Consider the following 15436-nt stretch of genomic DNA (forward strand, 5'->3'; position numbering starts at 1 on the left):
CGAGTGGTGTTTAGTTCATGCTGTCCCCAAAATATGTAACTGGCAGGTTTACAGACAGAAGATATGACTTTACCACTCATAGTGGCAGGGAGAAAATGTAAACTTCTACAATTAGTTTTGTTCTTTACGTCTTGGAGTGAAGGGCAGCATGACAGGCAGGGTGTGGGGTTTGGAACAGGGCTTCGTTTGCTGGTCACTGAGACTGGACACTTTTCCCCCGTGAATGCGGAGAGGCTTTCTTTTTCAAGGGAGAAGTCAATTCTGTGGGAGTTTTATGCCAGGAAGACATAGGGGCCCATAAACCATTACTTCAGATAGGTGAGCAAAGTGGTTAACTGAACGCGTCTCTAGATTTCATACTGTCAAATTGGACAGGAAAAGTCTGCCTGTCTCTTAGAGCTGTATTTTTTTCCAGGCTGTTTGAGGACGGGGGAGACAATACCGCATTGTTTACCCCGTGTTTATTTCTGGAAGGTTATTATGAAATAGGAGTTGGAAAAAAAGCTCTTTGAGAAGTGCATGTTTGATTCTGGGACAGAAACCTGCAGCGAGGTTTGAATTCCACAACAGATTCTCATGCCACTGATACCATAAAATAAGTGGGAGCTGGAGTGTAGGGATGAGAGAGGGTGGTTGCTTCTCAAGTATTGCCTATATTTCATTCTTTGGCTATAGTTAATTACAATAATTTTCTGAAATCCTAGTTTTTATAATGGCTTTATCAAAATTCCTATGAAGTCCCAGTACAGAACACCTTTTCTTATGAATTTAACCTCTGTCTTTTCTCTGTGTGTTTCATGCAAGTGGGAAGCTCTGGTGCTTGCCAGTTTTCATCCCGCTAGTGATTTTGCAAAGTGTAATCATTGTAAAGTGCAATTGCTTAATATGTAGCTCATTCACTAAAACCCCAAGGGTGAAGGCAGTGAGTAATGCGAGTCATTACCAGAGTAATGGTATCGAAAAAGATGAAGAGTCATGCCTCAAGTACCAATCCATTTAGTCTTGAATTAAGAATTTTAAAAAATCACTAGTCAGATGTGATTGATATTATCTCCAAGCAAATGAAGTAGTTACCCTGGAATGCTGTGCTGCGGCTAATGTTTTTTTGGTATTAGCAGTGCTGATCGGTCCTGTGTTCCCTACACCTCTGTTTGTCTATTGAGACACTTGTAGACCAGCAACTTTCCCAGGTGCCATCTCTGTCTCTCTTTCCAGGCACTTTAATGCCTAAAATTCAGAAACTTTGTCCAGAAAATATGAAGAAGCATTCTGGCTTCATCAGCAATGTTAGGGTTCAAGCTCATGTTTTTCAGTCTCTCTTACCTTTATTCAGCCATCCAGGTTTCAGCCATTCTTTCTTTTCTTTGTACTCAATCATATGAGTTGGAATAGATTTCTTCTCCATCCCATTCCAGTGAGGAACTTTTTGGTCCAAGGACATAGATTTGACTGGACAATGTACTATAAATGACTGAGGGTTAACATTTCCGTCCTCGTTCTGAGAGGGAAATTTGCAGCTTAGTAGGTGATATTAGCTGTCAATTTACTAATTTTTTTTAACATGCTGTGGGATGCACAAGAGCCTAACCCAGCTCAGTGCCTCAGCGTGGCATTGTATGTAGCAGTCGTGAAGGGGCACCGGGGTTTAACACAAGTGAAAAGATTTATGCACACTGATAGATCGGGAGTTACGTTCTGCTTACAAGGTTTCCTGCGGGAACAAAAATGACAGGCTTCCTGAATTACAGTGTTAAAAAAAAAAAAAAAACAGCCAAAAAAACAAAACAAGGCGTGTGCTGGGTGCATGTGCAGCTCCCTTGAAGTCAGCAGGATTTGGGCAGCATTGCACTAGATGGGAGTCTACTATTAGAGGTATTATAATGCCAGTGATATTAGGAACATGAGCTAATACACAAGAAATTACTACACCAGTCTATGACATTGCTTGTGGACCACGTTTATAAGCCATTATCACGGTTATAAGGCTATAGATATACCTTTAATTTGTGCGTCAAACCAGCCTTCTACTGTGACTTGATTGGTCTTAAAATGGGGTTGTAACCCACAAGCTGCACTGTGCGTAGCTAAAAATATTCCAGGAAATGTGACAGCGGATTCTAGTGGTCTTTTCCAACCTTAATGATTCTGTGGTTCTATCTTCAGATTGTATTTACTGTAAAGTGAGTATAATCCATTTCTGCATACTAATATTTTGCCATTATATCAATTTCTCAAGTCTTTTGGAGGCAACTTTTTTTATTCTGCACTTCCTGTAACTATTGACAAGCCCCTGAGACACTGACAGGGCGGTTGAGGCTTTTCTCCTCCTCTTGCTCGGTGTGTTGTTTTGCATTGTACTTGTGATTGGCCGCCGTGCCTAGAATCAGTACAGCGCGTAGCGTGTACCTCGGAGACTCTCTTTAAAATAATATTTTATTGTTTTGTACTATAATGCGTAGAAGCAGATAAGACATTTAAGTTGGTAGCCTTTGAGCTTTCAGGATACTGCCACTTTCTTTAGGGATCCCAGAACACGCTGGGAGTAGTGGTATGTTCATGAAATTTCATTACAGGACTACGTTTTTCTAAGTGGCCTAATCTACTTCATAGGAAGTCAAATCACTTGAAAAGAAAAGGTTATAGATTAAACCTGGCAATGTCAGATGTCAAAGCAGGTGATGCAGTAAGGAAACTAAACTGTTATATTGGATCAGAGGTTTACAGGTCACTGGTCTGGAAAAATTGGACATTTCACAGCAGAAATGATCTGTAAGATATTCCATTTGTACACATGATTTTGTTGAGACTTGGGTGTTGCCCTTGAACATAGGTATACAAAATCCTTGGGGACGTTACAGTATATGAAAAACTATGGGTTTTTTTCCTTTTTTCCCTAGTTCAGTAGGGAAAAGCTGCACGAAGCAAAACTTAAGGTTTAAGTCTGCTACGTTCCTTGAAGGTAGCTGCACACAGCAGACTATTTTGGAGGATGTGAAAAACAAAAACAAACGGGCTGTACTTGTGAAGGCAGGCCTTAGGAAGCTCCCCAGAATTGCCCAGTTATTATGAAGCTAGCCTGCGGGTGTAGTGCTGGCTATAGGCTATCTGGATCTTGTGTCACATGCTTACAGCTCTTTAGACTGGAATAGGTTTACTTCCATGACTGGCTGCATCCGTGTACTCATAGCCTTAGCCAAGGAAATGTGAAAACTATGAAACTTATCCCCTCAAAGATGAAAATCAGTGCTGTATCCAGCAGGGACTTCTGTGTTCCCAACCAGGAGAACAATCTCCATAACACTGGAGAACTGTAGGAAGAGGTCTGCAGAGGGCTGACACTAAGGCAATACGGGGAGGCCTTTCACGGGAGTATTTCTCCCATTGCTTTCAGGTCAATGCACATTTTCCACTATTAAAACTAATAAATCAGGAAGAAAGTGGTGTATGTAGCTAGAGGACTTGTTGTCTGTCAGTGAGTGCAGCGGATATTGACTGATAACCCTCTGTTCTTTCAGTCAACACCAACAATGAGATGTGGAGTCCTTTGTTTCTCTAAGTTTGTACATATATGAGGTTTTGTTGGGGTTTTTTTTTTGGTTGTGTTGTTGTGGGGGGGATTTTTTGTTTTTTTTTTTTTTAATGTTGTTGTCAGGTGGGGGTTTTTTTGTGGAAAGAAGCAGTTGGCTAGTTCAACACAGAGATTTGTCCTGTGAAAATTACTTTTGTTTTAATTGTTGTATGTTGAAACGTTGAGATATTTTTGTTAATCGAGCAATATTTTGTGACTGTTTAGTAGTAGTCATATGGTGCATGTAAACAGGAAAAAAAAAACCAAACCCCAAACCTCCAAAACAACGAAACAAAACACACACAGTAAAAAAGCCACAAAAGAATTAAGTCTTTCCCTTTAAAAACTTCCTTTCCTGACAGTAGCGTCTCTCCTCAGTGTCTCACTCCAGAAGACTTTTGTGTTAAGTGATTCTAATGATAGGGAAGGATGTCTCTTCCTCGGTGCCTATCTTGTACCCATTCCTGTTGACGGTGGATAGTTGATAAGGGACAACCGCCCATCACTCTGAAATGGCACGGCGTTGTCCTGATAGATGTGTCTAGTTGTGCCAGAATCAATTGGAAGAGCCTTAGGCTGATTTGTATCTTTTCTAACTGGAAAAGTTATGCATTGAAAAGCTGAAGGGAGGCTTTAAAGATATTTAGCAGATACAGATCTCCAATAGAGCTTTCTTTGGTGTAAGAGTAACTTTTTCTGTTTCGTTTCTGTCGGTCTGTAGCAGGTGTGCTACTCCTGTGTATGTTGAGATGGGTTTAACACTCATTTATTGTTTTAATAATAGAAACTAAACTGGTGCAACTGCCCCAAAGCAGATAGCTTGACTGCAGTGAGGCAAACCCTCCTGTGTGAATATTTCTTGTTATATTCATGTTTCTAACAATTTGGGTCGGGTAATTCCTTGTCAGTATAAGCTTTATAAGTGGAAACCAGTCAGTGAGAATCTTTCCATCAATAAGAGTTTTTATTATCACCTTGCATAAATAGCAACAGTTTTGTGCATGAATTGGTTATGATGGTTTAAACCTCCTTGCACAGTTAAGCTTGGCTCAGTAGTAACTACGTGCAGGTGCAAGCTAAATAAATACAACCAACGTACAATTCCTACAAAACAGTTCACATATAAACTGCACTGGAAAAACTAGTTTTAACCTCAAGCAAACCCAAACAATCCTTAAGTTTCCACAACAGAGTCTTCACTGGTATCAGTTAATAGACTTTAAAATACCACAGGTATAACTCAGTGTAATCAATGAGTTACATCTGCTTATTGATGTAACCTGGCCTATAGCTTAGTAATGGATCTGGTAACTCTGATCCTCCAGAAAACAGCTTTATTTACCCCCTTTCTGTTTCAGAGTCGAAGGTTATGTACTGGGTTGTCTTAAGGCAGTGTGCTATAAACTGGTAACTGGTCCTTCAGCGTCTCATGGCTGCTGATGTATTCACAGCAAGCACGAAGCGGCTCAGGGGGAAGGTTTTCTGTGCACTGTGGGACGTACGTGGTGGTTTGCAAAAACTTGCCTGCTTCGCAACTTGACTGGCAGCTCTGACCTGCCAGGGAGGATGAAGCCCCAGCAGGTGCCCTCTTAGATCTGGCCTTTTTGGCTGAAGGTATGTTCTCTTTTGTTTCTTAGGAAGTGATTAAAATGCTTTGTCACTCTGTCTGCACCTCACTGCTCCCAGGTGCTGCTGCTTGCTGGCTTGCCCTGCTTCAGGCTACCAAATGTTTAGGCTCGTCAGGCCGGAGTTTCATGACCTTGTCCACGCAGAGCAGGATGAGAGTCAGAAACCAGAGGCTCCAGCCGACAGCCGCTGCAATCCATCCATAATCATCCATGCCTGTTGGGCAGCACGTGGCCGCTTGCCTGCAGAAGTTCATGTCTGGCGGTGGAGAAAGGAAGTGAGCTGATGGGAGGCTAAGTATGTAACAGGTTTCCTTTGCTAGAAGGCAGATGAATCAGTGACTTGACTGTCTGCCCTGTGGCCTGTCCGGCTGCCTTGGCAGCTTTCCCCTAAGCCTGGCTCCTAATGCAGGGGGTGGCAATATTCAGTTTCATCTGTATGTCTTCAAGACTTGGTCATCCCTGTCTGGCCAAACAGCCGAGCTGCTCCTCTTACCACTGTGCCCACCATTACAGAAAGATTTTAAAAACACCTACTTAGCACCTCCTCAGTCAGTTTTAGGAATGGAGTGTGATAGAAGCAGTGAGTTAAAATTAAAAATAAACCTGGGGTAGAGAAACCTTCATGTCAGAGTAAGACAATCTCTAGCAAAGACACCTTCAGCAGGATCTCCAATAGTTCAGGTGCCCAATACCTCTGCTGGCAATAGAAGCAGTGGCTGCTCTCTGCTGGGCTGTTAACCAAGACTTGCATGTAACAACTGCAAAACACACCACCATCGGGGGATCCATTTTACATGTTTAAAAATGAAATATTTTTTAACAATTCCATGTATTTTTTTCTTACACCTTTTGTGTAATTTTTTTGTTTGCTTGTTTAAATCAGTCCAATCTCCTAAAGTCAGTTAAGGAATATATCATTAGTTGTTTCATGTATGCCATTATTTAAAGGCATCTGCCTTACTTTTTCCATCACAAGGGCACAGTGAAGATACCCAGCCCTGTGTCTGCGTCCTGGGTGGTAACGTGGAAATATCAAAAGGAGCCTGGAGGACCACGGTATCTCGACCCCTTGGGCTGGAATAGAAGCTGGGTGTGAAACCCCAGCACCCAGGAGAGCTGAGGCAGCCAAAACCACCTTGCAGCTACATGCATTGCGTGATGATGTGCACGAAGCTTGTCACCTGTGAAAAGTGAATGCCTCCTGAGCTTGGTGCAGGGCAGCCAGCCTCTTGCACCATTCCAGGGAAAAGGCAAGTGCAGGTGCTGCTCAGTTGCTCTCATGCACGCATGTCAGGCAGGACCATGTGCCTGTGCATTGCCCTTCAGTGGACACAGTATGATTGTCCTGCACAGTATCCAACAAGAAAAGAGACACGTTTTGTATGTGCCTAGAGAAGGGGGAGGGATGCCTGCCCCCTATACCCGTGTCATGCTCTGAAGCAGCATACCTCTATTGGTATACGTACTGTCTTTTGGGAAGTGCAGGACTGTGGGAATGTTTGATGTTTGGGATGGAGGAGGACTCTGGGAGGACTGGTGGGATCTCAGGTTGCCTGGGACTGGCACCTGGTGGGTGGGGGAAAAAGGTGCTTCTGGGAGTCCACATGTACCTACAGGCAGTCAGTCTGGCAAGGGAGCTTTAGGACATACAAACTGAACTAGCTGTGAATTAGCCTGTTGAAAGCTATGAGTCCTAAGATGTACTGGGCATGCCAACACCCAGTCTTAGAAATGTGTCCTAGAGTTTCATCCACAACAGAAGCCTTGACAAGAGAGAAATCCTTTTCCAGGACAGCCTCTCAGTCACCTCTGTAGTCTCATCATCTGGCTTTATCATAGTAGTAATGATTTAGGAAGACTTACTAAGACATGGTGCTTCGTACTCAGTTGTGAGCATGGAGCTTGTTGAAATATTGGAGACATCTTCAGCTGCTGCCAGAAGGAAAGCACAAGAGAAAAGGCAAGTTGTATTAGAAAAGCAATACTGGGCATCAAGCATGAAAATCTGAAAGCCATTGGCCTTGCAAAGGTCTGTAGGATGCAAACAACTTGGAGAAAATAAGTTCCTGCTCCTAAACACTGCTGCATCAGCGTACGCTTTCACACCCCACCACTGTCAACACAGGTTCCTTCCCTGGAGACATTGAAAACCCACCTGGATGCGTTCCTGTGCCCCTGCTCTAGGTGTGCCTGCTCAAGCAGCGGGGTTGGACGGGATGATCTCCAGAGGTCCCTTCCAACCCCTACCGTCTGTGATTCTGTGAGACCTGCTGTAGCACCCACCATAAGGAGCAGTTGGATCACTGTGCCTCTACCTGAGTATGACCCTGGGGTAAGCCATTCACTCAGAGCTCCAATTAGCCATGATCCTTTACCAAACTACAGGGACAGAACAAGCAAGGACTGAAATAAGAGAAAGCATTCAGTGGCATGGGGAGATCCATGGCGAGCAAGCTGTACAACTACCTCTTTTTGCCCTTAGAAAACTCCTGGTAACTCTGGGGTATGAAGGAGTCTGGCAGAGCCAAGGGCTGAGCCCATCAGTGCAGAGCCTCAGCAGATCCACCATAGCCTCAGTGGGAAGCTTTGGCTTTGCTGCAGTTCATGCGCAGCTGCGTCTGAAACTTCTGGCTGGGCTCCAGTTCAGGCCAGTACGACCTCATCAACCAGCTCAGGTTGGAAAATACAACATACAGAAATAATTGAAGGAGGAAGGGGCCAGGGACTTCAGCTAAGGAGGTTCAGACTCTATCCTGTTTCCTACCCAGAATCAGAGCATACTCGCGTTCCAGCACAGCACTGTTGCCCTCCAAATCCCTGTATGGTGTCAAGTGCCAAAGCCTCCTTAGACCTCCTTAATAACCCCCTGTCGCTCAGCTTCAGCATGTACCTCGCCGCACTGCAGGGTCAGAGGCAAGGACAGCTGCAGGATGTCTGTGCGGGAAAAACACAGGCTGCTGTTGTCCCCGTGCATTACCAGCCTGTCCCCTGCTGCAGAAGGGGAAAGATTCCTGCTGCATCAAGGAAATATCTCCTCCTGTGCCACTATAAGCAGTACAGTTTGAGTTCAGCCAGGTGAAGTATCCCATGCTGATATGGTCCCCTGCAGAGCTACATGAAAAACACAGCCTGGAGAGACTAGAGGAGTAAGGACTCCTGCTGCCTGCAGATGGATGGGTTCCAATGTGCTGTTGGTCCACAGACCAAGCAGAGGCTATGAGAGAGCTATTTCCAGTCAAACCACCACTGAGCTGATAATTTGGAGTGTGGTAGAAAGAGAAAATCAGTTCTACCTTGATACCGCTGAAGACGTTAAAGTAATTGCTCGTCTTTTGTTTCAGCTCAGGAAAACAAACCGGAACAAGACCTTTGACCAAACCTTTGCTTTGAGTTTGGTATTTTCCAAGTAACAGCAAATAAACTGAGGTTGTCCTGCAGTAGATGTCCCCCTTAGGTTCTCCTGCTCTTGTCCAGCTTTGCATTTGAGATGACTGTCAGCAAGACCAGAGCTTTTCTTATGCCTGCTGCCATGCTGGGAGCGGGGCCCTGGGCAGCCTGCTCCGGGGAAGGGTCTGAGTACTCCCCATTCCTCTTTCTGACTCTGCTAGGACTTGCTGAATGACTTTGGCCAAGCGCATAATTTGTTTTCTGGGTTAATAAGTACCTCACAGGAGCACTGGGAAGAATCATTAAAAGCCTTGTATGACCTGTGGAAGAAAGTGCAGCTGAATGCCGAGCATTGGTTTATGTTATAAACTTTGCAGCCCAAAGGACAGGCTGTCAGAGCTAACCTATCTTTACACAACTAGCTGGTCCCAGTTGGTGCTGATATACAAATGCAGGCAGTACCCTGATGGGAAAGGAGCAGCTCACAGGTCTCATTTACATTTTGTTTTTAGGCAACATCTCCAATTAAGGGGGCACCAAAAGCAAATTTCCTGCAAAAAGCACCTAATAAGAGCTAAACTGGACGGCAGTGAGCCTCTTGGGTGGTATTTTAAATGGTCCCTTGCCCAGCAACCACACAAAGGCCAAGTAACTGTGGTCCTCTATCTACTTGCCATTCAGTGAAGCAACCTGCAGTTCTCTCCCATTTACAGTGGATCTGTAAATAGCTGGAAAAAGCACACCTCTTCAGAAAGATGCTGTGATCAATCACATCAAGTAATTCTCATTAGCATTAATCAATTCCAACTCTTTCCACTTTCTAGATGAGATAAGGGAGCCCACCTTGTTTTTAAAGAACAAATTACTGTCAGTGGGCAATATAGTTAGATCTAGAGAGGAGTAGGGGAAAAAGTAGAGTATAGAAACTGGAGCATAAGAGAAGAGAAATACCTGCTGAGCAGGAACACCAGAACACGGTGGCAAAGAAGAACACAGCAAAGACTTTCCAGGGCTTTCTGAATAAATGCTTCATGCTGGGGGTCCAGCTCCCACCCAAGCGGCCGCACCGATCAGGTCTCCGTCGCCGGCAGCTCTGGTTCAGCAAATCCTCAATAAACTCAGAAAGCTAGTGTGCAGGGCAGAGGGTGGAGCAAAGGAGCTTCCTGCTGCCAGGACACCTTGAACTTTCCTGCCACAACAGGGTGAGGAAAGATGAAGGGCTCTGACCAAAACAGCTTCAGCAGGAGGTGGATACCAGCACCAAGGCAGGTGGAGGGCCCCTGAAGGTCAAGCCTGAAGGTCTCTCCCCAAGATCTGCTGCAGCCAGAGGGAGGAAGGGCCTCGGGACCCAGCCCTTCCCCATGGGGTCCCGGGCATCCTCTGTCTTCTGAGTCTCTTTTTGGTCCTGTGAAGATGGTCTAATAGAGTTGGAAAGAAACAGAGGCTCAGGATAGAGAATTTGTCTCCCTGTGTGGCTTTGATTCTGCATGTTTGTTGGCTTGACACACACACACATGCAGCTGCTCCCAAACTGCTCAGCAGTGATGATTTTTTGGAAGGGCTGTGTGGAAGCCTAAGAAAAAACAGGTTTTTTGTCACGCTGAAACAGTAGCCATTGGGTTAACACAGGCTATGGGCATGTTTCCACTGAGAAATTAAATGAAACCCGTTGCTTTGTGCGGGCTACTGACAGATATTACACAGTAAAAATAGCCTGTCCTTAAGGTTATGTGTTGGGTTAGGGGTTGGGGTCAGTTCAAGCTTGGCACCACTTTGCACAGGAGAAGCTGCTGCTGTTCTCACCCCGTGAGCACAGCTGTGTCACTGCCTCCATCACCCATGTGCAATGTGGTGCTGGAAGAGCAATTTTTTCTCCTCTTGTAGTTATGCCACCTCCTTCATGACACAGGCAAAGCCAAGAGCTGCTCCCTCCCACTAGCAGAGCTCTACCTGCAGACTGGGAAGGTTGCTGGCAAAATGATACTGGCTGGAGGGCAAGATTTCTTCCTATAATCCTGGCTGGAAAACCACTCTTTTGAAGTGTTTGTGTTGTTGCCCTGGTCTGACGAGCACCACACGTGGCTGCTATTCCCCAGGCTGTTGACTCTGCTTGCTCCCATCCTTGACTCACCACGATGTCCTTGTTAGAGAAAACTTTGGGCATTACATCAGGCAGGAAGGCACTGGGAGAGGTGGGCTCAGCAGGGAGCAGGTTGCTGGTGCCCGTTAGCAGTGGTCGCCCCCGGCTTCGGGTGCTCTTGTGAGAATGAAGCTGGCTGGGCCTGTTCAGGATGTGCAGCCACCCCATGGGAGGCCAGGAGGAAGGTGCCTGGGACAGCAATCCTAGTAGGATGGGTAGGATCTAAAATTTTAGTCTTTTTTTTTTCCCTTCCACACTCCTGAAACCCACAGGAACTCTGGTGAGCTACATAAGACAGGGTGCTGCTGTGCAAAACAATGTGGTTTGCTTTAAAAAAAAGCTTGAGAGCAAAACCCATGTAGGCTTAGCCCTGCCCGGTGTTTCTGCGGGGTGAACCCGCTTGTCCTCCCCACTGGCCACACACCACCACTGAAAACACTCTGCTCCCCTCCAGCTGTATGTCCATGATGCAGCAGGACACAGGCAGCCGGAGGTTTCCCCAGAGAGAAGGCACGCTGAGCTGCAGATGAAGGCAGGCCAGCCGAAACAGGCATGTTTACCTGCCTCGTCTCCCTGTTTTCATGTCAACCTGTTGCCGGGCCTGGTGGAGTTAGGGCTGTGCTGGCCGGTCTGGGACAGCACCCTCCCGCTGCTGCAGGTGTGCGAGTCCCTGTCCTTCGGCTGGCACCCGAGGGGTGGCTGGAGGTGAGCCGTGCTGGGCTGGGTGCGTGACGCCAGCGGCCGTCGCTCTTGGCCTTGGTGAACGTGAGTCACAGCAGGAGGAGAGATGCTGTAAAAATGCTCTGACTGCTCAGAGTTGCTTGAAATTAGCCTATAGGATAATCTTCATCTCTGCCTTATTTCAGTGTGTAAGTCCTTTCATGCTAGTTGTCTTTAATTTGTAGTTTTATCTGAGTGCTCTGTTGCATCAACACTGTACTGGGGAAAGGACTTCCACTTTCTTCCAGCTTCACCTGTCCCTCCTGAATTTCTCACCCGTGATTCCTGCTGAAAGTTGATCTAGCAGTTAATTTTGCAAAAAACATGAGTACAAAAGCGTTCTGTGCAGCACAAAACATGTGAGGGGAAGTGAAAAGAAAAAACTGCTCCGATATTGCGTGAATAATTCCATTTGTATTGACATGTCTTTTGGATTTTATCTATTACCTAAATGCCCTTTGGCAGCTTGCAGGTAAATGTGCCCATTTCTAAGGGCATTTGAAATGTTCTAAGGGCAGTTGAAAGTGTTTTGCACAATTAACAGAATGTATTTATTTCCCTTTCCAAAATGTGTTCCCTCTGTGGTTGAGAAAGGGCCTGCTCCAAAGTCTCCTGAAGCACTGAGCTGGCTGCACTTGGCTTCAGTGATTTTTGGATCGGATTGGAAATGAAGGCTTTGCTTGATAAGGTCAGACACAATGGGAACCCTATAAAATCATCTCCTGACACAGATTTGGGTTTGTTTCATCTCTTCTGTGTAACACATCCATATTGCAGTGCTGTGACTGCCTGGAGAGCGATAAGACTCTCCAAGGCCTTCCCCTAGCTTGGTTTCTATGGATCGCATGAAGGCCTGTCTCCATGGGGGTGCCCTGGCACACGAGGCATGACCCCAGCACCAGCAGAGATGGGGCTTCCTTTCCTCAAGCTTGTGTTTCCATGCAGTTCTCAATGCAGGACTCTTTATTCTAAAATTAAGTACTTCCCCATCCTTCCCCTTGGAGACTCTTCCACAGTGTGTAGGGGTTCTGGTCAGCTTTTCCTGATGATTGTGAAGGAGGTAATACCTGCCATTTGGTATATTTTGTGCCACAGAGTGCGCTTCACAGTTAAAGTTCTCTGGTGACCAAGGTGTTACCTTTGACATATCACCACCAGCTGTGGCCCTCAGAAAGTTATTACCTTTAACACACGTGTACAAGCTTGCTCTGCCTATATATATGGGGTTTTTTTCCTGTTTACATAGGCAACATGTTTATATTATTAAGTCAAAATTAAAGTTACTATCCGGTTCCATCCCAACAGTGACCAGCATGATGGTAATGGAGCTGTAGCACGGTATTAAACTCAGGGCAAAACACACAACCCATGAGAGCACAGCAGAGCAGGCACATTATCTCCGGCCATATCAGTGACAAGAAAACAAATCCCTTTTTTCTGCACAACACTTGGCATCAGTTTAACTACGCCCCTACTCTTGTTTCGGCATACCTGAGGCGCTACTCTGCTTACCTGCTGCATCAGGAGGGAGCTTTGGCAAAAGAGAGCTCACCCATTAACATTGCATGTACTCGCACAAAACCTTCTGCAGAGTGGAGCTAAGCATGGAGTGATTATAGCTGAGATACCAATCCCAGAGCCACCTACTGCTGCATAAAACTTCCCCATGCTGCTGAAAGTGATGACAGCCCGGCTGGAGGCGATGCATGTTTGCCCTCCTCACCCAGCTCTGCGTGTTGGCACACTGAAGTTGATTAGCTGACAATTTCCAGTGACTATTCACAAGGGCTCTGTGCAGCCTTTGAGGTCATGGTCCTAAGTGCCGAGGAGGATGCTGGGTGGTCTGTGCTATTGGTGAGACCACAGGAGTGGATCTATCTCCTACGCTTGCTTTGTAGGTAGCAACATCTCCAAGTGCAGCTCTAGAAAAATTATCTCTTGGAAGGGCATGTCTGTGTGTTAGCAACCCACTGTCTTTGTATTGCAGGGTGAGCTCCCTCCCAGGTGGCCTTTATAAAGCTCAAAAAAGCTTAAGGGTCTTTATAGAGCCTTCAAAATGGCTTTATAAAGCTCAAAACCCTAAGCCTGATGCCAATAATGTGTCCATTGAGGAGGGGGGCATTTTGTTTGGTAACTTCATTGGTGTGAAAAATAGCCATCTAAGATAAAGCTATCTGTGAACAGGGGATTTGGTTTTTAAAACTGGGCAAATATAGGAAAAAAATCAAAACCACAAAGGTTTTACTCTTTAAATGAAAGAAGGGGAGAGGGGATCTGCTGGAAAGCAGCTCTAACATTTCAAATAACTCCACAACTGCCTTTTGTGTTTTCCAGTCCAGGCTGGGTTTGCTATTAGACAAATGTGGAGCCTGTGGCCCGGCTGTGACCCCACACTGTCCTGCTGGAGACCCCAGCGAGGGGGCCTGAGACCAGCCGGCCGGGCAGCACGGGACTGCCTGAGAAGGGCTGCCTTCAGCTTGCCCAGGCAGAGCTGCTGGTGCCAACAATGAGCCCACTGAAGGGACTCCTCTGAACAGTGTGTCACCATCTGATCTTTAATAATAAGATTATTATAAAATAATATTCTTACTTCTACATGCCAGAGGCATGAAATAGGATATTCTTTCTGCTTCCCTCTTCCACCCAGAAAGGGGGAGGGAAGGGCAAGAAAGATGGCTTTATCCCCATGCTCTCATTCACTCACTCCTCTCGCTAATGGGATGGAGTAGCTGAGATGTGTGTTGGGGGCCCCTTCGGCTCCCCCCACCTGACAACTTATAGGGGAGTAGCTGAGTGTAACTGTGGGGCTGAATAAAAGCAGCATTCATATATGCAAAACAAGCAAATACTGGTGTCATCAAATGAACCCAACAGCTTTGCCAGGGGGAAGATATGCTGTGGGTTCAGAGGTGGGGGGAGTAGCCTGAGAAGCTGTTTTATTTTGTTGTGTCAATATACCTCGGTCGAGAACTGAATGATGACTCCTGTTATTTAGCATTATAACACAGGCTGCCAGGCAATGCCCTTCCTTTCCCACACCAGCTTCTTCTCAGCCCTGCATGCAGACGTGTTGCTTTTGCGCATGATGAGCGGCCGACAGCAACGACTTCACTTCTGCCTGACCGGGAGAAGGTCCCGTTTGCCAGCAGAAAGTGCTGAATTTCATCAGCATTTGCTCTTTTCCTTGGTAGCACCGATAGAGAAAGCAGAGCTGGCCAGTGGCAGCGGCTGGTGCGGAAGGAGCACGGTGCAGCCAAAGCGGGTGGGGGGCCAGGGAGCCCTGCGGCCAGCTCAGCTGAGCGAAATGAAAGTTTTAGGCCCACCTGCTAGTATTGCCTTATAATTTTTAATGCCTCCTTTCTGGGTTGCGCTGCTTGAGGCAGCTGGATGTCGGAAAGCGGTGGGAGCCCTCTCGTGCTTGCTGAGCTAGCAAAGGGGGGCCATTCTCTGTTGCTTTTGAATAGAAAACCTCTTTGCTGGGAAATGCTCTGCTGTTACTCACCTTTCAGCATTGTTCCCTTGGACAAACTGCACCCTTTGGCCTGTTGGGTCAGGGCTACTGGGTACCTCTGAAAAAACAGGTCTGAGAAAGCATTTCTTTAAGGGGTGCTTTACAATTTACATATAGCTATGCATTTTCATCAGCTTTTCTTTTGAGATAAAATTTCTAACGGATGCTAGATTTAATAGTGACCCAGCCAGCCTTATTTACCAGGATGAAGCCCTGCCTCTTCTGACCTCAGCGGGAGCTAAGCCATTGGTTTTAGAAGGGGCCGAATTTCTCTCTGGAGCCCTTGCTTTAGCAGCTGAAGAGGGAGAAAGTCTATAAAGCCACCATTTGGCACAGTGTTTGTTATTTCAAGGAGTGAGAATCAAGTTCCCGTGTCTCTGCATTGCCCCAGGCTAGCGCAGCTCTCCTGACTGAGCCCCTGTCCTCCCAGCCCTCTCTTTGCTGTATAGCTTTGCCCGTCCCCCGGCTGCAGTAAAATCATT

General features: G+C 46.2%; 1 protein-coding gene across 2 annotated transcripts; it reads right to left on the reverse strand.

The window, feature by feature from the left end:
- Positions 1-4519: 4519 nt before the first annotated feature.
- TMEM213 (transmembrane protein 213) lies at positions 4520-9782 on the reverse strand. Of its 2 annotated transcripts, none has more exons than XM_064461565.1 (3): positions 9535-9782; positions 7060-7125; positions 4520-5452 (listed from the first exon to the last, which is right to left on the reverse strand). In XM_064461565.1, the coding sequence occupies exons 1-3, from the start codon at positions 9614-9616 to the stop codon at positions 5283-5285; spliced, it is 318 nt and encodes a 105-aa protein (XP_064317635.1). In that variant the 5' UTR covers positions 9617-9782; the 3' UTR covers positions 4520-5282. The 2 variants fall into 2 exon arrangements, with proteins under 2 accessions (XP_064317635.1, XP_009512888.2); XM_009514593.2 differs by having other exon boundaries at positions 7060-7128; positions 9535-9780.
- Between the last annotated feature and the right edge of the window lie 5654 nt (positions 9783-15436).

This window comes from Phalacrocorax carbo, chromosome 1 (genome assembly GCF_963921805.1).
Source record: "Phalacrocorax carbo chromosome 1, bPhaCar2.1, whole genome shotgun sequence".
Lineage (NCBI taxonomy): Eukaryota > Metazoa > Chordata > Aves > Suliformes > Phalacrocoracidae > Phalacrocorax > Phalacrocorax carbo.

Coding starts and splice junctions, on each gene's coding strand:
- TMEM213 (XM_009514593.2), bottom strand. CDS start 9,616: ATGAAGCATTTATTCAGAAAGCCCTGGAAAGTCTTTGCTGTGTTCTTC. Junction 7,129..9,534: donor CTGGTGTTCCTGCTCAGCAG/GTATTTCTCTTC, acceptor TCCTTCTGGCAG/CAGCTGAAGATGTCTCCAAT. Junction 5,453..7,059: donor GTACGAAGCACCATGTCTTA/GTAAGTCTTCCT, acceptor CTCCACCGCCAG/ACATGAACTTCTGCAGGCAA.